Genomic DNA, 24,423 nt, shown 5'->3' on the forward strand with positions numbered 1-24,423 from the left:
AACGCCAATTTACCTCGTTTGGCACAAATCAATACTATGTGAAGAATTCATCGAATCATTTTTTTTTTTTTTTTTGCAGTTGCACAGTGGGTTGTGTATTTGGTGACATAAGAAGGACTTTGCATTTGACTACTTCTATGACGTATTTGCTGTATTTGGCCCAAGTGTTCAAGTGAGGATGAAGACCACAAGTCTTTGTCAAACTTTTCAAAACCTGATGGGACAGACTTAAAGTACTGTAGAAATGCAAGTGTTTACATAGCTTTATTTGAATTTTAAATACTTTGCATTTTAAAATCAATTTCTAAATGTCTGTTCAGTAGTAGCCTACCTATAACATGACAATTTTAATTTCTAATTAAGTGATAAAAATCAGTTCCAAATGTTGTACAAAATATACTAATCTATGCAGCAATAAAACTTGTAGCATTTTGTTTTACTGTCGAATTATATGTTATATCGAATTTTTTATAATATTTAACTTACATTGGAAAGGTTTCCATGACCTCTCGTGATCTTGGCAAAAAGTCTCTGGATTTATTTCATGATGCATGATAGGATACACAAATATTCAAATGGCAAATTAATATTTTGCGCTCAATTATTTACTTATCAGGCAAGTGGCCACATGATAAGCAGGAAAATTACTCTGTGTAGTCTTTATCACCCAGCTACGGAGCCCCGCACATGACACGCAGGAAAAAATATAAGGCTAAGTTGTGTGCACGATTTACTAATTCGTTCCATCAATGTACTAAAATGTGCACACTATTACTATAGCGTTCCCTCAATTTACTATTGGGTTCACTCGATTTATAAACTGTGCGCACAACTTAGTAATTTGTTCCCTCGATTTGCTAGATCGTGCGAACGATTTAGCAAATCGAGCAACGCTATAGTAATCGTGTGCACATTTTAGTAAATTGAGGGAACAAATTTGTTAATTGTGCGCACAATTAATTTATTTTTTCTTGCATTTCATGTGTGGGGCTCCGTACCCTGCAGAGGTTTCTTTTGCAAAATAATCTGCTGACTTTAACACTATCCTCATCCTTGCTGTGACCCCAGTTTGGGAGCCACTAGTGTAGGCAATTTGTGCTGTATTAAATGGTCTGTTACGATAATCTGTTTGTTTGATTACTAATGCCTGTGTAGCACGGCATTGCACACAGAGGACAAAAATGTTCAGCCTTCATGATTTATCGTCATACGTGTTAAAATTGACAAAGCATACCAAACTGAACCAAATGATATAAATGCAAAATTATGAATTCATGAATATATAACGGTATCCACGGTAAAGCAAAACATATAATATGGAACAACATAATACCGGTTGTAATGTTCATACCGGTATAGCACCCACCCCTATTTGCTATCTAGCCATCCCAGCATCTAGAGATCACACACTGATCCTAATTCCTATAATGCATTAATGTAGTTGTGCAGTCACATGAGTCCTGAGCAGGGTGGGATATCTGCAAGCTTCAGAACAAGTTTTTTTTTTTTTTTTAAGTTGCGTGTGTTGAAAGGAATGCCCTCCAGATCCACACTGGAAAAGTGCATAAAATAAAAAAATCCAATACTGCACAGTGCACACACCACAAAACCAATGTGTATGTCATAGATACAGGAAGAGATAAGGTTATGTTTTAGTGCTCAATTCTGATTCTAATTGCTCAGATCCTTTTGTTGTCATTGTTGTTTGTTTGGCTGTTCACATTATTTTAAAAATGTGGCCAATATCAGATTTGAGTGTAAACTGGTCAGTCATGAACTGACCTGCATCCCCAAAAGAACCATAACAAACATGTCACGCACGCAGTATGCTGTCATACAGAAGTAAACATGGAAGCCACAAAAACTAGAATTTATGTTTTCATTTAGAAGCTTATGTGTCACAGAAGACAGCAATTTTGTGCACAAGTGGCAAGGAGAAGTAAAGATAAGGAGTAAGAACGCAAAATTTGTAAATTATAGGTCTACTTTTCCTTGAAGTTATGCTTGTAAAGAGCCATCATCAGCGACCATATATTTACTGCTATGTAAAATTATGTGAAAGTGACTCCTATCAATACAGAATTGTCACATGAATTCCGATATGACTGTTCAGACTAAGATCGCATTGCAAAACATTGCACCTGTATCTGATTTAGGACCACATATGGAAATGGCCCATATCAGAGTTGAAAAGATCAGATTCCATGTGGTTTGTGTTGTTTACAGTGTTGAAAAAAAAAAGGAAACACAGATCTGAGTCACATGTGACTAACAAAATATAGGATTTGAGCCACTTTTCCCTGCGGGCTGAATGTACTGTAGACTAAGAGAAGAGACTCAATCAGTCCAAATTTAACAACAGATGAATGTCATATTTGATTAGCCTTCTAGCTAGATGAATTGCTGATAAAAATATCACATGAGCACAACATGGGTATTTCAGTGTGTCTTAATACTTACTCAGGAGTGAAGGCTCTATAAATCCTGCTGTTATGGCAAATTGTCCCAGCAGTCCTTCCGGTTGTCCTACCTTGGCAACCCCAGGCTCCCAGCGGGAATGCCAGTGAGAAGGAGCAGCAGGGATGGCCAAGGGGGCAATTGCCATGGTTTCTACCCTGTTTATCACTCCAGACAGTGGGAAAGATGGCGACAGTGTGGTGAGCACACGTGTTTGACATTATTGTGACCTGTTGGCCTCTCTCAGGAGAAGGAGAATGTCAGAGAGCAGAGGAGCCGGCCAACTTCCAAACATCTGGGGTAACAAAAAAACACATTTACGCCACATTGTAGGAGTGGGAAGTTCCCTCTGAGAGAGAAACCACATCACTCTCAAATACATTTACTCTACTTGCTCTTTCCTTCTCACAACTAAAGGTGTTGTCCTATCTTAATTGCACAATTGGTCAGATTTTAAAGATAAATACATGTAAAATGGAGAATTCTGTATGAACCAGTGTAGATAGACTTTTGGCATTCAGCATTAAGTCTGGTCCACACTGCAACTTATTCTGGCCAGTGCCTACCCACTTAGACAGGAAGATACTGCCTGATTGCCATGTGAATGTTTTTACTTAATTGAAAAGAAGTTCGCAAACATATCAAACGTAATAACTAGATCTTGAAGCACACATTGTCTCCCATCCAACTGTGAAAATAGCCAATCAAGTTAAAGCTTGTATTCTCATGAAATGAGAGACTGCTCATGCTGATGTTTCTAGATTGCTGGATACTCATTTCTCTGTAAAGAAAAACAGATCTGATCTGATGTGATCAAATATGGGGCATTGTAAACCACTTTGAGAAATGGCTCCCACTGATTTGGTTTGTTTTGTTTGAATGATAAGCAAACTTTTACTAAATAAGATGCTGGAAAAAAAGATTGGAGGATTTAAGGATAAATTGCCAGCGGAATTATTGCTGAGAGACAGGGTACCAGCTGGAGTAATCCCTGCTGGTAGAGGGGTTTATTAATCAAATAGTGTGGAAGTTCATATCACAGCCTCTGTCTGTGATAAAGCTAGTTCCTTACTCCCTCTCTCGCCCTCAGCCAGTAAGTTATCTCAGTTCTGAGTGGTAACTACAGATGAAGTTCAGTTATAAAGCCCTCACACACACACACATACAATTCTCCCCACAATGATGTTAAAGTATTGAGAAGGGGCTCTGGGCTGGATTGGGGCTGGAAGACGTACGATGTAGTTTATTTGCACAAATTAAAGCAGCCGTTATCTTATGGAAACAGAAGCAGAGCGCCGGACTATCCTGTCATTCTTGAAATGGGTTTGAGCTGAATTTCACTGCAGCTCCTGTCTATTACGAAGACCTTAATCTAAAGCAGGGGTCTCCTCTGATAAGTTATTGTTCCACAACCAGGGATCCACCAGAAGGAAGTTTCATTTCCATACAAAAAAAAAAAAAAGGAAAATTTTCAAAACGAATGGAATTAGAAGAAACATTTTTGTTGATACCAGAATGTTCTAGATGGAGGAGGGGTGGATACTTTCAAGAGGATGTTTCTATAAGGAAATTAACACAAATTTCTGTAGACTTTATTGAAAGTGTCTATTAAGAGGGATGAAAAAGAATGCCGAAAGCTGCATTAATCCCACTCTTGACACAGAGACAGAAAAGGAAAGTGAATTCATTTTCTTTATTATTAGGCACATGCAGTCATTTACAGTGAACCTTAAAATGTTGCCTACTGTATATAGGCAACTCACTAGGTTTTAGAACAAATACTTTATTTTATGTTCATTTATATTTATATATTTAGATTTTTTTTACCGTTTTTGTGTAATAAATGTAATTTCCTTTTTTTGTTTGTTTTAAATTGTCACTTTGTTTATGCTGCAATGTTTTGTTTATTTCATTAGATTTTATAAAATTATATTATTTTGTATTTGTCACTTGTTTAATTAATTTGTATGTTATATTACTTTAAATCTCAATATTTGGTGTAAAGATATGGTATAAAGTGGAACCTTTACGAAGGCTATAGATAAACAACGACTTTAAGGCAACGTCAAATAAGAGCGAAAAGACAGAAATGTTAGTGGCTGAAAGTGAGAAAGATTTTAAAATGAAAAGGCTTGGGTACCATATTGTATCAAAATGGTCAAAGTATTGTCCTTGGGTATCACTTTAGCAATTTCATCGAAAAAGAGAAAATTAATAAATATATGGATTTAATGTGTTTGTGTGTGTGTGTGTGTGTGCGTGTGTGTGTGTGTGTGTGTGAGTTAGGCAGGTTTTAGTCTTTTGTGCTCCACAAATCAGCAGGCTGTAATGATGCAAGAGCCAAAGCAAACAAGAGCAGTACTAGTCTACAGCTGGCCATAGCCTAAGAGAAAGATAGAGAGAGAGAGAGTGAATGCTGTGGAGAGACAGCAGCTGTCAGGCCCCGCATCTTGCACCTGTCACACAGGAAGTCAGGGCCTGCCACTATTTCCTGGATACGCCTCCTCAGCCAAACACTTCTGCTGATTTCTCAGAGGATATAAGGGACAGGGAGAGAGAGGGAGGGAAAGAGAAAGAACAAGTCAAACTAGTCAAGGAACCAGGATCAAGAAAGGAAGAGGAATAGAGTGTGTTAGTTGTGTGTGCTGTCTGCACATATTCAGTAGATCTACAACCTGACTTATATCGGGACTGTGAAATAGAAATATTTTAAAATTCAGTACTAGCACATCGCATACTGTATGGTATACGGTATTTTTTTTACTGTAAAAATCCTTTGAGAACTATGGTACAATGCTATTCACATTATATTGCTGTAGATGAGAAACACTGACCAGCAGAAACGCACCCAAGCACTCTTTGCGCTCGTTTACATTTTCATCCTTCTCCCAGGTAATAGTGTGACAGGATGTGACATCACTTCTACCGCCGTAACAGATGGTGAGCATGGTGGAATGGCATTATAGCCACTCTTGTTTTTCTTCCAGTCATGTGAGCAGGGGATCTGTGGTGTGTGTGTGTGTGTGTGTGTGCGTGTGTGCGTGTGTGTGTGTGTCCAGGCCCTGTGTGTTTTGCTTGGAACGTGTCCTCTTTGTTTGTTAGGATTGTCAAGGCGGGTCCTCTGGAGGGCTTCTGTGTCTAATTCCCCAGCCACCCCTCATGCTGCCTGTATGCAATTAACAGAGTAATTAAAAGCTTGATGAGCTAATTGGTGTTGGGTGAAGCTGCAGGTGTTTTGATTGGGGAGCTTGGTTGTGGAAGTGCGGAGAGCAAACAGATTCCTGCCATAGATCACTTTGTCTCTTTTTTCCCCCCACTATTAAAATAATACATGAGTTTAGGGAAAGCATACCTATTATAACTATTTATCAGCCTTGATGGGAAAATTGCAATTGTTCCATAATGATCATTCTTGTAGGGCCGAAGAACAAGAATGTCTTCTCATTTGTCCAAGCACCAATAAAACAGTCATGAGAATTATGACTCTCCCAGAAGAACGAAATTGTTTCATTATTTTGTTTATTTTTATATTGTTTCCTAGCTAAATTTCCAGTATGAAACAGTTTATCCACAAAACGGCTGCACAATTTGACACAATAATCGAAAATCTGAAGTTGTTGTTTCATCATTATTTTGATGTTGGATGTACAGTTATGAAGAATGGGATTTTAGTCCAGTGAGATTCTACAGCTGGTTCACAGACCCATAGAAACCTCATTGCTGGTTGCAGTCCCTTCTGTCAATTGGTGTTGCAGTGAATTTCATTTAACCACTGTGACAAGCAATGTTCAACAAAAACATTTTGCCCATAGTGACATCTTACTAGCTCAATATTTTGTTACACATAAATGTCAAACCTGGTTTGTTTGGCTTTGATTTTGTCACTGTCAGTAAAGACAGAAAAATTACTTGATGGTCAAAAGTTTCTTTATGACACATCCAATACAGTCTTTCACTTTCTTACACTTCTTTTACACATTGACTTTTTCTTGGTTGTCGTAGCTTTCCCCTCTCGCTAAAGAACTCTCTCTCTCTCTCTTTGAATATCAGTTGACAGATGTGTTGGCGTTGGCTGTAAGCTGGCATTACTCTTGGTCCCCAGGTGCCTGAGCTGAGGACGTTCCTATGTGTGTGCTTGTGAGAGTGTGTGACAGTTATTGATGTCCAGGTGTGTGAGAACAGCGACAAAATGAGAACACACTGCCTCCGCCTCACGCACAACGGTTACTTCAGGCAGCACAGGAAACAACTACAAATGCAACAAGTCCACAGAAGGGTGGAGGGACATGAGACTCAGAAGGTAGTCTTGGACTGTGAAACAGACAGATTTCTACACTTTAAAACTAAAAAACTCAGACCACTTACAAGAACCTAAACAACAAGCACCTTCTTTTGTGCTAGCCTGTTCCATATTCCTGCAGAAGTGGCCATACACTCTCGACTGGTGCCCAGTGCTGTCCTAACACACTCCAGATGGGCCGAGCTGGGGAGTTGTTCTTGGCACGTCCCGGCTCGGCTGAATGTCACAAATACTTTCCTTTATTTAGGAATGGCTAAGGCCAGGCGGCTGAGGAGAGGATAGGAGGAGCAGCTCGGCAACATCTGGATTTTATTAGCAGCCATTGGGAGAAATCTGAAAAGGAAGTTTTTTTCTCTCTTGCCTTTTGGGTAGTACTTGGCTTTCCAGAACCCTGACCACTGATAGAGCCTTCCCTGCAGAGAACAGATGGCACAGAGACTTCAATACAATTGAAGTATGAAAGAAAGAGAGACATCTACTATGCTAGCTTGAGTTTTGTATGCTGCTCCATAGCATGAGATGCTTGCACCCCATGTGTCTTAACTTGCCTGACCTTCAATACTCCTTCAGTCAGCTTTCCAAAAAGAAAATGCTGGTAGAGTTTTACCAGCAATATTCAGGATGGTTATTCTGGTCTATCAGCTGTATTGAACACACACCACACCAGCCTGGACCAACAGGGTAAGAGGAAAGAACTTACTGAAGTAGACCATGACTTTGCCAGTTAGGTTCCTGAATCAACATCCATGTTGGCCAGTGGGGTCAAGGTTTGGCAGGTTAGATTAAACAACTAGTCCATGCTAGTAGATGCCATAATGAACCATTCTGTCAGTGGGAATGCTAATGGATAGCTTTCTCCAGATGTAGCTTATTGCTGTGACTTCAAGGACAGGAAAAGATTGGGAAAAGGTTGTGGTTAATTCTAGGGTTAGAACTAAGTCTTTCTCCCAGTAAAGTTGCAAGGATGTCAATACAGCAACTCACCCTTCTTGGCTAAATCAAGGTAAACTCTCTTGAAAGTCTGTTTGAGTGGAAAATGATCTGTCGATAAACATGTTTCCTTTCGTCTGTTCATAAAGTGTTATACTCGAGCCGAGTTGAGATATTTCCCTCTTACCGCTGTGATTATGTCTGCTTCCTCATAACAGGAGTATATGAGGATCTTTTTGGAACTGCCATAAGAGAATGTGTCGCTGCACTCTTTAACACAACTGTGGTTAAACATGCACCATTTTTGGTGACCCTAACATTCTTTCCCACACACTGGACACGCTGGACATCTCTCTCACACACATACATATACAGAGTCTCAATGCCCAGGGGTCTGTTCAGCTTTTGACTAAATATGAATTTATTGCCATCTGAATGTTTGTTTTCTCAAAACATATTTGCTCAGCTGAAGACTCCTGCTTAGACTCACAAAGAGTGTGTATTTGTGTGTGTGTGATCTTTCACTCTTTTTCTATTGTATTATGAGTGAAAAAGTTGAAAATAAGTAAAGGATAAGCTCTCTTGTCCAGTATGGAGACCACATGATGCTGGCAAATCAGATATGGACAAATTTACTTTCTAACTCTGTTTCAAAACCTAATGAGCTGCCTTGCTGTCTACTACCTACATAGGCAGGTTCCTTCTAAAGGGGCATCCTAACTGGAGATTGATGTTAGCAAGAATCCATTTGTTTTTTTATTAGAAATGATTTAGATCTAGTTGAGTAACCAAATATACCTAGTTACTGTAGTTACCTCCCACTATAGTTCCCACACTAGTTCACGCTGGCTCCTACAAAGGCCATTTTAGGGGCAGACTCATGTCTGTCTTGGGACATTGTCCAGTCAGATCCAAGTCTTGTGGCAATGTCTGTTTCTTCACCATAAAATATTAGAACGTGGGCTCCATTTCAGGGGTCTACTGAGGAGCTTCGGGTGATGATGAGGAGAGATGGTGGGATGGCAGGGGAGAGGGATAGCAAATGGACAGGTCTTGAAGTGCTGGCCAGGGGTCGAGCGCTGTAATCCTGCTGTTTTGATGAGATGCCTCTGTCTGTGTGGACTCGGCAGTGGCCTGATGGGGAGCAGATGTGGGAAGGCAGGCGGTCGGGCACAGAGCCAGAGCAGCTGGGAGATATTAAAAACAAGAGCATTCCTAGAGACTGGGGGAATTACAGTGGAGTGGAGAGGAGGGGGTTAGATACAGGGACAGGGAAAAGAAGCCATGTGAAGACAGAGAGAGGGTTACCTCAAGGGGCTTTTCACTGTGTTTGAGTGAAAGGTAGCTTAGTACAGACCAATTGTTGGAACAAGTGCCTGTGTGAACAAGGAATAATGTCTCGCACACACACATTTACCCAGACATCTAAATGTTATATAGACATCTGTTGTTTTTATATAAATCTGATTATTTTGACAATAGAAAAACCTAGCCCATAATCCTTTCCCTAAAAGAGAACTTTGTCCCTTATAGGTCTATACATTTGCATCTGTCGCTTCTATAAAAAGCAAAATACATTACTTTATGAGTTATTTTATATTTGAGGATATCCCTAGAAATCCCCAAAGAGTACTTTTGCCATATTTAACTAAGATCTAGCTAAGTATGGCTAAATAGAACCCTACACATCTCACAAACTCTAAAAAGAGCAAATCACAGAAACCAGAATTCTGGGCTTGTCATTATATGATGGATTCTTGTGTGTTTGGTCCTTTTACTGAAAGCAAATGATCTCAAAAGACTCCAAAAAAAGCTTCAGAATTACAAACTGGAGCACTTTTGTGGTGCGCTTTTTCAAACTGATTATAGCACACAAAAGCAGATGGACAATGTTAGTTTAAAGTGTGCATTTTTTTTCTTCAGATATCAAGCACATGGCCAAGGCAAAAGCCCAAAGAGAATGCTTTAACATCATTACAGAATCACAGCATGGAGGATCAAATCACATATCTAGGAGGTCTGTTAAAAGTGCATTGCACTGCGAGCTAGATCTATTTGACTTATTGATCTCTCAGTATGGTTCCTCCATCTCATAGAGATATAATTGACTGTATGTGTATGCTTTTCAAGACAGGATTTTCCCCCTTAAATGGTCTCTTTATAGCTCTAAATTAAGCTCTCAGTCATTTGATTTAAATATAAATTTATCTCAGATGTTTCTTGTAAAAGAAAGTTTGCTTTGTCTAAAACGCATTTCTAAAATAGAAAATTAAATAGGCATTAAGCATGGAAAAATGTAGACCGTCTACTTCCAGATCTGGGTAAAGTCTTGAGTAAATACAACCATAAATCTATCAAAATAAACAAAAAATCACCTCTGAAATCTAATTATTTTAGTGAGGAAAATCACTCTCTGTTTGTTTTACTATCTCTTAGACTCAAGTCGGTCTTGGAGAAATAACTGAGATAAGAAAAAAATATTTTTTCTTTGCTATAGGTGCACAGATACATAGTTTTGAGCAATTCATTGTGCTGCTTTTACACATGATAAAGCTGTCATGAATTTGAATCTTATGTTCAGTTAGTACCTTACCTAAGTATTTTTGGGAATTATGGAAGCACAGATGGTCACAGAAGGGGCTGATACATGAACCTTCTAATGTATTAAAAGTGAAATCCAGTGCCCAGTGTGTGTGTGTGTGTGTGTCTGCGATGTCCTTTAGCTGGTCAGATTAATCAGTTATCTGTAATCCCAGTGTGGATACAGGCAGAGCATTGCATATTTGCCTCTCTCCCCTTGTGTTTACTTATATTTGACAGCCCCTCTGTCTAATACTCAGTCCTGTTGTTGGAGTTCATGAGACTGCAGCCAGGTCATGGCAACTTCCACAATCCACTGAGAAAGCATGCAGGAATTACCATGTGTTGCTTCACTAAGAGCAAATTAGAAAGAGTGATTATGGCCTGTTTTTTTGTCAGTTAGTTTTAAACCAGAAGCCTAGGGAGGGAAGGGATGTTATTTATCTTTTTAAAGGGGGGGTGAAATGCTCATTTTCACTCAATATCCTGTTAATCTTGAGTGCATATAGAGTAGTACTGCATCCTTCATAAATCCAAAAAGTCTTTAGTTTTATTATATTTATAAGAGAAAGATAGTCTGTACCGATTTTTCCCGGAAAAACTCGACCGGCTGGAGGCGTGACGTGTGGGCGGAGCTAAAGAATCACGAGCGCGAATAGGCTTTTGCGTTGAGAGCATGTGGAAGCTGTGACATTACCGTGAGGGAAAACCCATCATCCAAAACAAACCATGGCTTACAGTCAGATTCAGCCGTTTATTTATGATCCAGAATCAGATCCAGAGGCTGAAACTGAACGAAAGCAGCAGCAGCAACGACTCGCTCCGAGCGGGGCTCCAACCCGGGTCTCTGGCATGGCAGGGGACGCACTAACAAGGAGGCAGAGATATTTGAAGCAGTTTTACTCACCGCCTGCGGTTCCAACACACGATCGTGGCCCTTTTTCCTTGGGATTGCATCATCCTTAAGAAATAAACGATACGCAAATCCATCGTCAAACTGGGCCTTGTGAACAAGCATCTTCGAAATGCAGGGAACAAACAAAAACACTTGCACAACTCCGTTGATGCTCTGTAAAAATAAACTCCATCCACTGGTTCCTTAATGCTGGTTTTTTTTTGGTAATCTGTGCAGGGTTGTCTTGCCCTGGCAACCAAAAACACACTTCTTTTGTGACTTTTCGCGACGCTCTCGCTCTTATCAGTGAATCGCTCTGATCAGTGAAATGTCTGTGCTGCTCAGCGCGCGCTCTTCCGGCAGAAGTGCCTTAGGACCCATATAAGGAAATTCCGCTCCATCTAACGTCACACAGAGCCATACTCGAAAAAAACTTTCCGAAATTTGTGACAAACCGGAAGGAGTATTTTGGGAACAGAAATACTCCTTCAAACTTACAACTTAATTTTTGAAACTTTGTCCATGTTTAGCATGGGAATCCAACTCTTTAACAGTGTAAAAAACTCAGTATGCATGAAATAGCATTTCACCCCCTCTTTAAGCTTAAATAATGTCAAATCACAGAAATGGCTTCCTTCTTATAACTCCTCCGATATATATCTCAGTACTGTATCAGCCATTGGCCACCCTGCTCACTAGATATTGACATTGGTGTGTGTGTGTGTGTGTGTGTGTGTCTATATATATATATATATATATATATATATATATATATATATATATATATATAACAACATATTGCCTGACACCTATTGAATGCTAACATTAACATTACCTCAGGTCATGTGTGACTGATTTGTGTCCGTGTGAATGCTTGCTGGCTTGTTCTTAGTTTAATGGCCCCTCTGAGGCTGCAAGCTGCTGGACTGAGTGACAGATGGACAGGCAGTGCTTGTGGCCTTAGTAAGATCTCTCTCTACCTGTCTACATTTGGCAATGACTGGGACAGTGATGCACAGAGCAGTGCTCCGTTAGCCCCGCACGGCAGGCCAGCCAGTGCCTATTTTGGTCAGCATGGCACTAGTCCTAATACATTGTTATGTTTATTGCCCTGGGCCACCAGTCAATCTTTAAATGAGAATTAAGAGCTAATTTCTCTTTTCACACCCCGTTTGCACATATTTAATGTTATTGCTATTTTATTGTAATTGTGGTGTTCATATAATGTTTTACATTTATCAGTCTTTATTAATGTTTCAAGACAATTTCTTTGTCTCAAATGTTGGTGATTGAAAGAACCCCAAACCAAAGTTCCCATAACATTTAACAGATTGCAATTTTTCTGAGTAAAACAATAAACTATAAATCATGTCTTTTGCATAAAAAAGTGGTCCTTACCAGGTGCAACTGCAATAATCAAGATTTTGTTGGTTGCACAAATTCTATTTCTGTCACAGTGCACTAGGAATCATGAAATGTAATTGGTCTAATTTCCCATTCATTACAGGTAATTAATAAATTAATGCACCCTTCAAGTCCTCAAAGTTCCTTCTTTCAATTTTTGTTTAGCCTACTTAAAGGCAGCATACTGTAAACATCAAATATGTTATAATTAGCTGCCATTATGACTTGCCGGTTTAGAACACGGTATATGACAAAGGATTGGGAAAATACAAAATCAGCAGAAATGCTGTGCTCTTCAGGACCCTTTAGAATGTCCCATGTGTCGAAGTGGCCCCTAACCCACAGACCAGCCTCATACCTTGTCACCCTCCTGCAGCTGTCATCCCTCTAAGGTCGAGCACCAATTATCTGGCTGTTAGTAGTTTGACTACCCTGTACATTTAGTTATTTTTGCACATGACATCTCGACCAGGCGTTGGGGGATTTTCTCCGAACATGGCCTGGAGCCTCGACCAGTCAGGGTGGTGTGCTTGTTTTTCGGGAGTTCTGTCGGACTGAAGGTGACAGTGGAGAGAAGTAAGGGCAACTGATCCACAGTAAGTTATCAGCATTGAGACAAGAGCGCCTGTCAGAGAGCCTGCTGCTCAACACATGCTGCTCTACAGGTTCACACACACATCGCAACATATAGGTGAAACCTGCATATGTTTATTGTTTACTTTTATGCATTTAGTTAACCTATGCTAACAACAATTGCCATGTGTTTTTTGATACATCATTGTAATATTATGTTTTTTTGGATTCCACTGGTTTCTCAAATACCATAAAGTACTCAGTAAATACCAAAGAATATGAATTCGGAAATGATTTTTCAAGAGAAACGAGTTACAGATTTACACACAAAATCATTTCATAAGCATGAATTAGTCATAAGCATATAACATTTTATAAATAATACAGTAACACAAAGATACATCATTATACAGTAATTAAACAATCCCCCCCAAAAATAAAAAAAGTACTACCACACACAAGTTTTTTACATTTATCAGCTCTTTAAACAATATTATGGACTCTAGAATAAATAAATGAGCATTGAAGTTCTTCCCTCTGTGTTTGTGGCATCTAAACTGTCCTTCTTGGCGACAGACAATGTTGGGAAGTAGCAAATGCAAACTGTCACCAGTGTTGCTGTGTGCTAATCTCAGTACCATCTGATAGTACTTCTTTTGAAATATCTGTGCTTTAAAACATAAACACACACATACACGTTAGCTTTTTGTGTTTTATGTGTACTGTATCCTGTACAAACTTTATTGTGTGATTCTTTGATAAAAAAAAAAAAATAGATACATTTCAGGCTTTATTATCCTTGTGGGGACATTTGGTAGGACACGATGTAACGAATACCTGAACCACACATACACAAATTATATCTTATCAGTACTGACATATACATAACCTGCCTAATTCAACTGTCGTAATTCGGTGTTTTCTGGTTTGTTGGGACAGTTTTGCTTTGACACTGAAGAGAAAGCATGAACTCTGATGAACTACATTTCCATCGCATGACTGACAGCTATGAGTGTGCTACTTTACATGTGAAGATAGAACTGGGAGATCAGCATGTGATACTATGGTTAGGGACCTGGGTAGACAAAAGGATTGTCACATGACCAATGCAGGCCAGGCAGACAAGAGTGAGGAAGACTTGCCATGTTTGGTCCCTCAGCGGAGCACAGATGAGGGCCGGTGTGAACGCAGCCTTGTTGAAGTGTTCAGCACTGTGATGGACAGCAGCAGATCCAGCTGCACTTGTCACTAGCTGTCAAAAGCCTGTCCATCGCACAAGAGTGGACAACAGGCGTGGGAGCGGGTGGGGGATGGAGGACATTGATGTGGATGTCAGGGTGATAGAGGGGTGGTGGGCAGAGGGGTCCCGTCAGCAGCAGCTGAGTAGCAGAACAGGTGTGACTGGATGTTTCCAAGAGCAATGACATTTACCCTCTGCCTCAGTCTGCCAAAGCCACACTTTATCTCTATCAGCGGGAGACTGCTCAGATTTACTGCTATGAAATATTATAAGTCTGTCTGAACGACTCACTAGAAGGGTACCGCTGGAAAAAGAATGCCACACACATGATCTAGCACCGTGAACAACACAAAACATATGTGTCAAACATGATACAGTTTGAACAAGTGCCATGTAACTTTCATGTGTGTGGAAAGTAGAATTAAGTATTGGCCAGAGCTGTGGCTTGGCAGTTAGCCATAGCATTTTACATGGTGATACGGGTTTGAATGTACATGTTGTTGTTCTTATCACTGCTTGTCTATCTCACTACTTTTGCATATAATGGCAAAGTGCTAAAAGAATACAACTGTTTTATGTCATCTGCAGGTAGCACACGACAGGAGGCTGGAACGATGCCAGATTCACCTGCTGATGTCAAAACCCAGCCCAGGTCAACTCCGCCCACAATGCCACCTCCACCCCCAGCTGTCAGTCAGGCAGTCAATCGCAACGCATCATTCACACCTACAACAAGTAAGTTATCCTATAATACAAAACATGCAAATATTTGTTTTTCGAACTTGCTGCATTCATAACACTCTAAGACAACAAATTCGTCCAATTGGCCATTGTGACGTGTAAAGTGTATGTGTGAATGGCAACTTTTTATAGGTAGCTACTAGCTAACTTAATAATAACATATTTGAGGCAACTCTATCACCAGCACCATTAAAATGTACAATGGGACAGTACACTTAATAAACATCTTCATAAACATTTTATTAGAGCCCTGCCAGAACATAGAATAATTTAAAGGAGTCTCTATTAGATGAATAGTAGTAATTGTCATGTTCTGAGTATTCTTATAGCACAGAATGCACTTGTAACATGACCGAGAGTGTTTGAGAGTGTTTGTGTATGATGGGTTGAGCCATTGTCTGGGTGTGTGAGTGCTTAGGATACACAGCAAGAGATTTGTTTACTGCATACGGAGGGATTCACAGGCAGCATCAGGCTCGGCAGGGCTTGGCAGATCTCGTTACCCTATATAGCAATGACGGGCCTTGTTGTTTCACCTGTTCAATGGGTAGTAGTGTAGCCTGCTCGCCACTCTAAAACCAGAACACAAGTGTGGGGGTCACATGGTAAACCCACATGTGTCCAGCCTGGAATGGCGAGATAAAAAGGGGCACAAGCGAATATGAAAGACTGTGAGTGTGTTCTGCAACATGAAGCCATGCACACACTCACACCCAGCAGTGTGAACATGCTTCAAAACCTGAAGAAAAGCTACCCTCTGAGGTGTGTTTGTACAATCATATGCTTCCCAATGTCCCAGAGGATTATGGTCTCTAACTCAAAGCACCTCTTGCTGTGTCCACTGCTCATGTAATGTTTGTTTATCTGTGGTCATGGCCTCGGGCACAGGTAACATAAGATATAAGGCCTACTCTTAGGGAGATTGAACCAAAGAACCACTCGACCATCAGAAGGAAGAGGAAAGAGAGCAGGGATGAGATGCAGAAGTGGAGATGGAGTAGACGTCTCGATGGGACAGCCTGAGCTCAGAAAGCTGCAAATCTGCTCTCAGCTGGTGGACATGTGCACAGTCTGATTTAGACACACACCTGCTATTGGAATAAAAGTAACCCGGTTCAGGGGGCTATTTTTGGGACCTCTTTAACACGTTCCTCTTATAGTTGTGTCTTAGTGAGTGAGTGAGTGAGTGAGTGAGTGAGTGAGTGAGTGAGTGAGTGGGTGAGCAGTGGGGAGCAATAGACCGGGTGGGCGGCATGTGTGTATGTCATAGAGAGAGAGATAGTGAGATGTTGCCGATGGTCCCATTCGCGGTGTGTTTGTTCAACATAGAGGATGAAATGAAGAGTACAGAACAATGTGCTTTGTTACTGTCATAGTGTATCTGTAGTTTCAGTCTGTTTTTTGACCAATCTCAGAATGCATGTGCCCTCTTCGTGCTATGTTGAATCTTCCTGGAGAGTGCTTCCTAGGACTGATATGGAGAAAAATGAAAGCAAGAGCACAGGAGTCTGCTGTGACTTAAATGATGCTAAAACAAACAGTGGCTATCTTTCCTCAGTGCTGAACGGGAGCAGCCACTCTCCAACGGCGCTAAACGGAGCTCCCTCAACCCCCAACGGCTTCAGCAATGGACCGGCCACCTCTTCTACTGCGTCTCTGCCCACCCAGCAGCTTCCCCCTGCCTGTGGAGCCCGACAACTCTGTAAGCTTAAGCGTTTCCTCACCACACTGCAGCAGTTTGGCAACGACATCTCGCCCGAGATAGGAGAACGTGTACGCAGCCTGGTTCTGGGGCTAGTGGTGAGTGACTGATGGCTTTCTTTATCATTAACAGTATGTGCTGTCTCCTGTTCTTTTCTCCATCGGGTGTAAAATTGTTTTCTATTTCTGTCTTATCAGAACTCAACTCTAACTATTGAAGAGTTCCACTCCAAACTTCAGGAAGCCACAAACTTTCCCCTGCGTCCCTTTGTCATTCCATTTCTCAAGGTACGAACAGGCATAACAACATTCATCACATACACACAAAGTTCTTCTGCCAGTAATCTTGTGTAGCCAGACTTTTAACTATTTGGATAACGCTAGATCCACATTGCATTGTGTTCTGGCCAAGAATTGTCCACTTAGTAAGGAAGGGGCCAACTGGTTAACTATACAACAACAAACCTAACCCAGGAATAGGTAAATCACATACAACTCTGAGAGAAAAGTGGAATGGTTGCACTTTATTTTACAGTACGTGTACTTCCATGTACTTATAGTGTACTTACAGTGTATTTATCTAAGAAAGTTCTGGTAATACAAGGCAACTACATGGGGTAGGGTTAGGTTTAGGGGTAGGTTCAGGGTTAGTACCTAGTTATTACATAGTTATTGTAATTACTATAATAAGTACATAGTATGTACATGAGGAACAGGACTGTAAAATAAAGTGCTACCAGTGGAATATACAGTTACACTTAGGGGTATCTTGTTTACTTTCTAATAACAAACATCAAAGATCATCAAGATTTGAGAGCATGAACCATTCAAACTTTGTCCAGCAATCCAGAGTTTGTCTTTGGAAGCGCTCTTTATAACAGCCAGGGAATTTTGATTGCCTGCAGACTGATAAAACTGCATGCACCCTGCCTCATAAAACCAGCCAATCAAGTTGCTTTTTGAAAAATCTCTTGCCATATTTATGCAATATGCATCAGACAGTGGGTGAACAGTCTGTGGATGTGCCATCTGAAGCAGAGACTACGCCGCCGTAGTTCCTAAAAGTCTTTCTGTATCTGTATGAGGAGCTGTTCCTTATGGTGCACCATATGGGAAGGTTTGCTGGAGGAGGGTAGAGGGACTTTGAGAAATACAGGCAAAGTGACAAACAAAAAGAAGGTAGATAGATGGCAGCCAGAATCGGCACACACATAAGCAGACTCACTCTGCATTTTCCTGGCCTGACCACATACATGTTTTTCCGTACATGTGGATGAGTTAAGTCCTTTTGATAAAGCATCCTCGGCCCCTTCCAACCCCCACGCTCTGCTGTGGCTGGGCTGATCTAGTGCTCCATATGGCCATCATTTGCGATTCATTAAAATTGGCACACTTGTGTTTACCCAGAGTAGAGAGGAGTGGTGTGGGCCAAAGAAGATTTCCTGGCAGATGTTGCAGCGGGTGCCATAAGCAGCATAGCTTTCCGTTGCTCTGCTGCTGTTGTTTTTATGCTGATCCCTTTCTGTCCACAGACATTGCATAGATCCAGGGCTCAGCCAAATACACAGATTCTCTGATGCATTGTTATTCTTTCTCAAATTATTCTGCATTGATGCACACAAAAACATAATTGACTGCATATTTAATTACAAAATATTGAGTTACAAATATATTCTGCATTGTGACTCCCTGAATTAATGTCAACACATCTTTAACACGCATGTGAATACATAGACATAGATATGTAATCTCTGTGACTGGTAAACATACAACCTATTCACAAAACATATTTACAACTGCAGTGAAATACATATAGTGATAACACAGAGTTAAACTGTCAGTCCAAAGTTGGGTGCTGAAATAATGTTCTAGTACTGAAGGGGCATCAAGTCATATGCCACACTCCCCTGACCAGCTTAAAATCTAGGAATACATTACAAAGAGAAAATAATTCAAAAACACATTCACACATTTAAATCTCAAATGTCATATATGTATATAAGTTGCCATGGAGGCCCCCACCCCCCATCTTCCACTATGCTTGTGCGTGTGCTAGTGAGGTATAGACTACACAAGACATATCTCATAGTGTGAGTGTTTTATTCAAAGCAGAGCACTGTGGTACATGGCACCCAGCAATTGCTCACAGGCTGCTGTCAAAGGCCTGCAGAGTGTTGATGTTACACATCTGTATCATCAGCAAGCTGTGTAGCGTTATACTGACAGCCAGAGAGAAAAGGACAACAAGCAAGAGGCAGCAGAGTTCTCCTGCAGACCTCAGCAAGGCACAAACACATGGTGGGCCAGAGAAAGTGTCTGTTTTATTTCATCCTCGTTCTTTCTCTCGCTCTCTGAACACAAAGCCTGTAAAAAGACCAACATAGCTGGTCATCAGAATATGCTGTGTTTTAAATACTGGTCTCCACTTGGTATGCTGATGTCGCCACCAGACTAACTAAACTAAACTGCTAGAATTCTTTGGTTAACCAGCTCCATAAAAAAAAAACAATTATACTGACCTGCATAATCCAATGATTGCCCCCACCAGGAATCTTAACTTGCTTAATCATCAAGACTTACTTTATTAACTAGGAAAGCCATTCTGGTCAGGATTCACCATAAACAATAATTTCCATCATAAACCATAAGAAAGAACTGGTCAACAAGCTTCATTAACCAGTTCTGTTAGTGGTCCAGTGGCACCAAACCAGCCCTACTGATCCTGGAGATTTGTGTTTGTCTTTATAAAAAGAAAAGCTTTTCTTTCTGAACCACATTTTGTTTTCTCTCTCTTTCTGTCTGGTAGGCTAACTTGCCCTTACTGCAGAGGGAGCTTCTTCACTGTGCTCGGATTGCTAAGCAGACCCCAGCACAGTATCTGGCCCAGCACGAACAGTTGCTGCTGGATGCCAATGCCAGTTCTCCCCTGGACTCCTCTGAGATCATGCTGGAACTCAATGAGCATGGCAAGAGACGTACCCCGGACAGGTATACACACTTTAACACACACACAAACTTGTCTTTCTGTGTACCATTTTCATAACAAATACCTTAAGTCATAAATATCTACAAAGTCAAGCAAAAGGCAAAAATGTAGACAGCTATGGTAAATGTCAACACAACCTTGCCCTGGGCATACTTCTTCCTGTGTAGCTCTGAAATGCACGCACACTCAATGTAATAAGTGGAGGGTGTGGGAAGGTTAGGCCACACAGAAAGAGACTGTGAAGAGGATAGAGAGAAGGTAAAGATGTATGCGGCGTGTCTGCCAGGTGCTGCCAGTTGTCTATGGAGCAGAAACGGATGCTTTAACATCACACAAATGCGTGACATTTAGAACTCTTAACAATCAGAAAATTAATAGTGGGATTTAAAGCACCAATATTTCAGTTTGTCTCCTTTTGTTGTTTCTTCTACTCTCTCAACCACATTGTCTTCTGTTAGTTCCCCAGTAGCTGTCCATATGTCAGTGATGTGTCCAGATGGTGATCTTGCTGAACCCCTGCTTGAGCTGATCCTGGGGGAGGGATGAATAGAGAGAGAGAGAGAGAGAGAGAAAGAGATGGGTGGGGGTAGAGGAATGGGCAGTCCCCTACTGTAATCCATACACCTCCGTCTCTGAAGCCTAGGCTTACCATATCACGGCAGGAGCCCCAGCTGTTGCTTTGATTTGTGGGAAATCTGGCCTCAACTGCAGAAATGCTGCAAAAGGTTGGAAGTTTTGGGGTTGGTTCTGGAGGCGGGCATGATGGGGTGTTGAACATGCAGCCAGATTCAGATGTCCATGCCAATTGCACTCTACTCTCAAGTGCAAGAAAACAAGCTTGCACAGTCCTCGCACACACATGTATTTCATGCTCACAGAAGGGAGAGGAGCTTTAGCCCTGAATGCCTGGCTGCTGCACTCAGCTAAACAGATTATTATCAACACTGCAGCACAGGCCAGCCAGATGGCTCCAAAACGCCAGTGTCGCTGAACATCTGCCAAAGGGAGCAGCTCTCACAGTACAGCAGCTCAGGAGAGAGAGAGAAACGGGTGAGAACGGGAAAGATTAAGGGGTTGGGATTTAAGTCTGTTTCTTGGTATATTAAGGCTAGAATCCACAAATGGCTCACAGCTGGCCTCAACATTTGGACACATGAGTGGAGGGGCAGAGAGAAAGAGGGAGGTGGGATGGGTTAGACTGCAAGAATTAAAAACTATCAATAGCCCTCCTAACTCTCAAAAATGTAATTTCTACAGCATTTCCAAGCATATCTAAAATCTTTGTAACAGGACCAAAGAGATTGCAGGGGACAGGGATGGCTTGCACCCAGAGCACCTGGCCAAACGTCCATGCACAGTGAGCCCCAGTCAGCGCTTCAGCCCCAGCAGTGGTTTACCTTCTCACCCTCCCCCCAACGGCCTACCGACGCATCCACCCAATGGCCTTCCACATCCTAACCCTCCTGCCCCACAGCATTACCGTTTGGAAGACATGGCACTTGCCCACCACTACAGAGATGCTTACAGACACGCAGAGCACAGAGATGTCCGGGATCGTCACCGGCAGACAGGTCAGAGTGGTGTAGTCTGTAATAAAATAAACTAAAAAGCTACTTGAGGCCATAGTTAAGTAGTGTTGTTAACCACAATGCTTTAAACAAGAATTCAAATTCTACACAGTCACAGGTGTATTTATATACAGTACATGCAGTTTTACAACAAATTTAAATATGGCTAATCCTAACAGAGGTTATGGTTTAGACTTTTGAATTTGAGTAATATTGCCAAATGCAGAAATAATGGCAGGAATGCAGAGCATTGTAGAATTGCACTTATATGGACATGGATTCTCTATGAGTTAGTGCGTATGCTAATGTAGCACTGTGCTTGTGTTACAGCCGTGCATGGAGCACGTCAAGAGGAAGTGATTGATCATCGGCTGACAGACCGCGAGTGGGCTGAGGAATGGAAGCACCTCGATAACGTATGTGTGACCAGATGCTTGGTTTTTAATTATCTTTCATACATAAAGCAGAGAGCATAATAGTTGCTAACTCTGATGGGGGGAAACAAGTTATATTAGATTAATGTGGTTAGAATGATTTTTGTAATATGGTAGGTTCCTGTCCAAGGTGATCTAAGAACCAAAACCAACTTGACCAAGATGGTGCACCAAATCAAAAACAATGTCAACTTATGGACATAGTAAAGTGGTACAGAAGGGAAAAGGTGTAAAAGAAAAAATTGGAGAGCAACTTAGTGAAGGGGATGTTGACTGACTTAAGCTGTGCCACATTTTGATGGCACCTGATAGTAGATGACTTAGTTCAGACCTTTTCTGGATGACAGTTTGTTATGCTGTTATGCTTTGTTATGCTTTTTGCTCACCTCACCATGGCCTCTACACAGACTTACACTCAAACACATTAAATAAAAAGGCCACAGATGGAGGGAGGAACCCAGTGGAGGACGTTCCCACTGAAGAGAACAGCTGAGACACGGCTTGCAGTCTGTGAAATCAGGCTTATTCTGGACCGTATCCAAATCTGAAATAAATACAGCCAACAACATACTCAAAGAGTGAAGAATGGCATCACATGGATGAGGGGAGAAGTTTTTGTGGGTAGGTGGGTGGTTGGGGAAAATGGGAGGAAAGAGGACAAAAGTGAAAGAAGGCTGTAGAAGCATGGGGGAAGATTGAATTGTTTTGGCTTCTCCCACTGGCAGTACAGCTGTTGTAGGGCTATTGTTGCTTAACCGCTCAACCGCTCACTGCACCATTGGATTACACACACACTCAAAAAAATAGCTCACTAATGCATCAAATTCAAATAAAATATAGCATATTTTTTATTAGTAATGGCCAAAGGTGCGATATGGAATTGTTAGTGTGGACTTTAGGATGTAAGTCTTATGTTGGTTCATAATATCATTTTCTACTATTTTCCTTTCCTTTCTATAGTTGCTGAACTGTATAATGGATATGGTGGAGAAGACACGGCGTTCCCTCACCGTGCTGCGACGCTGCCAGGAGGCGGACCGCGAGGAGATGAACCACTGGATCCGTCGCTATAGCGATGTGGAGGATATGAAAAAAGGTGGGAGCTCCGCCCAGCGGCCTCCTCCTCTTCCTCCCCACCACAACTCTTCCTCCTCCAACACTCCTAACAGCAATGACACACAGCCGCTAGGTACATGCACCATTGCCGATGCAGGCACAGATGCTCGGCATGCAGCATGTCTCACACATTCTTAGCGACTGCAGACACCACCCTCATCTAAATGGTTTGCGTCAGCCAACACACCACTCAAGATGAATGCGATTTAAAACTAAATGAAGCGACTTCAAAAAAATCGGATCTGTTTTTTTTTAGGTGACCAGTCAGCATTGGGATCCTACATTTAGCCCACTTACCTTACCTTACAGTTTGTCTTTACCCTACCTTTTCTAGTCTACAGCCAGGGTCATGGTGCAGCTTATCCTTTCTGTCACAGCATTGTCCGAACCCACACCGTTCCTTAGGATTCACAGAACAGTATTTGGGTTTCTCTGTAAGAGTCATTAGTACAGTGATCTATGATTTTAATTAGGTGTCATTTAAGGGAGACATCCAAAATGTGGAGAACTGTAGGTTCCTGGTATTAGGGATGGGAAACACTGTCCTAACTAGACTCAATAAAGTTCCCAGTAATGTAATTTTTCTGTTGCCATTGAAAAGAAAAATAAATGCATGACACTGGCAGTCATAACATATTCAATGTTTATTATGCAACTATGAGGAATTTTGTACTGATTATATTTCACTGTGGAAGGGTCTATCAGTGTTATGAGACAGAAAAATTAAACACGCATCCAACAAAATTCTCAATATGATTGCTGTAATCAGGACTAAATCTTTTTTTTTTTTTTTATTACATCTGGTAGTCAACCTCCAAAAGCATGTCATGATTGTTTTGGTATTTTCCACGTCTGAAGGAGTATAAGAAGCTTTTCTCTCATCCAGGTAAACTCAAGTCGCTTTTTTCATGTTCTTTTACAGAAATTCACAGAGACTTCCTGCACCGTCCCCCATCAGGCTACCTGCCCGAGGAGATCTGGCGGAAGGCTGGTAAGTGCATTGTCTACTGTCAACTACTTCCACGGCGTGCACAAAGACATATGCACACTGGCCTGCAGGGCCTCACAGCCATAGTTATGCGAGGCCAGGAGCGGGAAAGACCATTGAATGTCATTATTGTTAAGAGCTCTCCATCTGTCACGACCATGTTCACGACCATGAAAGACAACTGCAGTTAAAGCTGCAGTGAGAATGCAGTAACCTGCCACAGTCAACAGCAGAGCAGCACAGGTAGGGCCAACAAACTTGACCCTGCCCAAAGAAAGGATGAAAGAGAAGTGAGGGAGAAGCACGGCTGGATTGTTCTTGTTATCTAGAGTCTGTTTTATTACTGTAACTAGATATAAAGTAAAAAGTTAAGGGGGCTGTACAAAAGCCTGGTTGCCATGTAGGTCACACACAATACTGATGGGGTCAGCCAGAGCACAGGTGGCGTCACTCTCCCAAAGGTCAGAGGTCAAAGGGCACTTATTAACTGTGACCCACACCAGTAACATT

The 24,423-nt window shown here is 41.3% G+C and overlaps 1 protein-coding gene across 4 annotated transcripts in view; it reads left to right on the forward strand.

Moving 5' to 3' along the window:
* LOC113051291 (protein CBFA2T3-like) overlaps nucleotides 1-24,423 on the forward strand; it is a 44,954-nt gene that overhangs the window by 12,518 nt on the left and 8,013 nt on the right. For 2 of the 4 annotated variants that reach the window (XM_026214894.1, XM_026214896.1), the window contains exons 2-9: nucleotides 14,968-15,114; nucleotides 16,679-16,920; nucleotides 17,020-17,109; nucleotides 19,628-19,809; nucleotides 21,098-21,378; nucleotides 21,706-21,791; nucleotides 22,770-22,998; nucleotides 23,848-23,916. In XM_026214894.1, the coding sequence (XP_026070679.1) occupies nucleotides 14,968-15,114; nucleotides 16,679-16,920; nucleotides 17,020-17,109; nucleotides 19,628-19,809; nucleotides 21,098-21,378; nucleotides 21,706-21,791; nucleotides 22,770-22,998; nucleotides 23,848-23,916 (1,326 nt within the window). Of the gene's footprint in view, nucleotides 1-5,349; nucleotides 5,398-14,967; nucleotides 15,115-16,678; nucleotides 16,921-17,019; nucleotides 17,110-19,627; nucleotides 19,810-21,097; nucleotides 21,379-21,705; nucleotides 21,792-22,769; nucleotides 22,999-23,847; nucleotides 23,917-24,423 lie in introns of all 4 variants that reach the window. The other 2 variants (XM_026214893.1, XM_026214895.1) reach the window with 2 other exon arrangements.

Source organism: Carassius auratus, chromosome 32 (assembly GCF_003368295.1).
Source record: "Carassius auratus strain Wakin chromosome 32, ASM336829v1, whole genome shotgun sequence".
Lineage (NCBI taxonomy): Eukaryota > Metazoa > Chordata > Actinopteri > Cypriniformes > Cyprinidae > Carassius > Carassius auratus.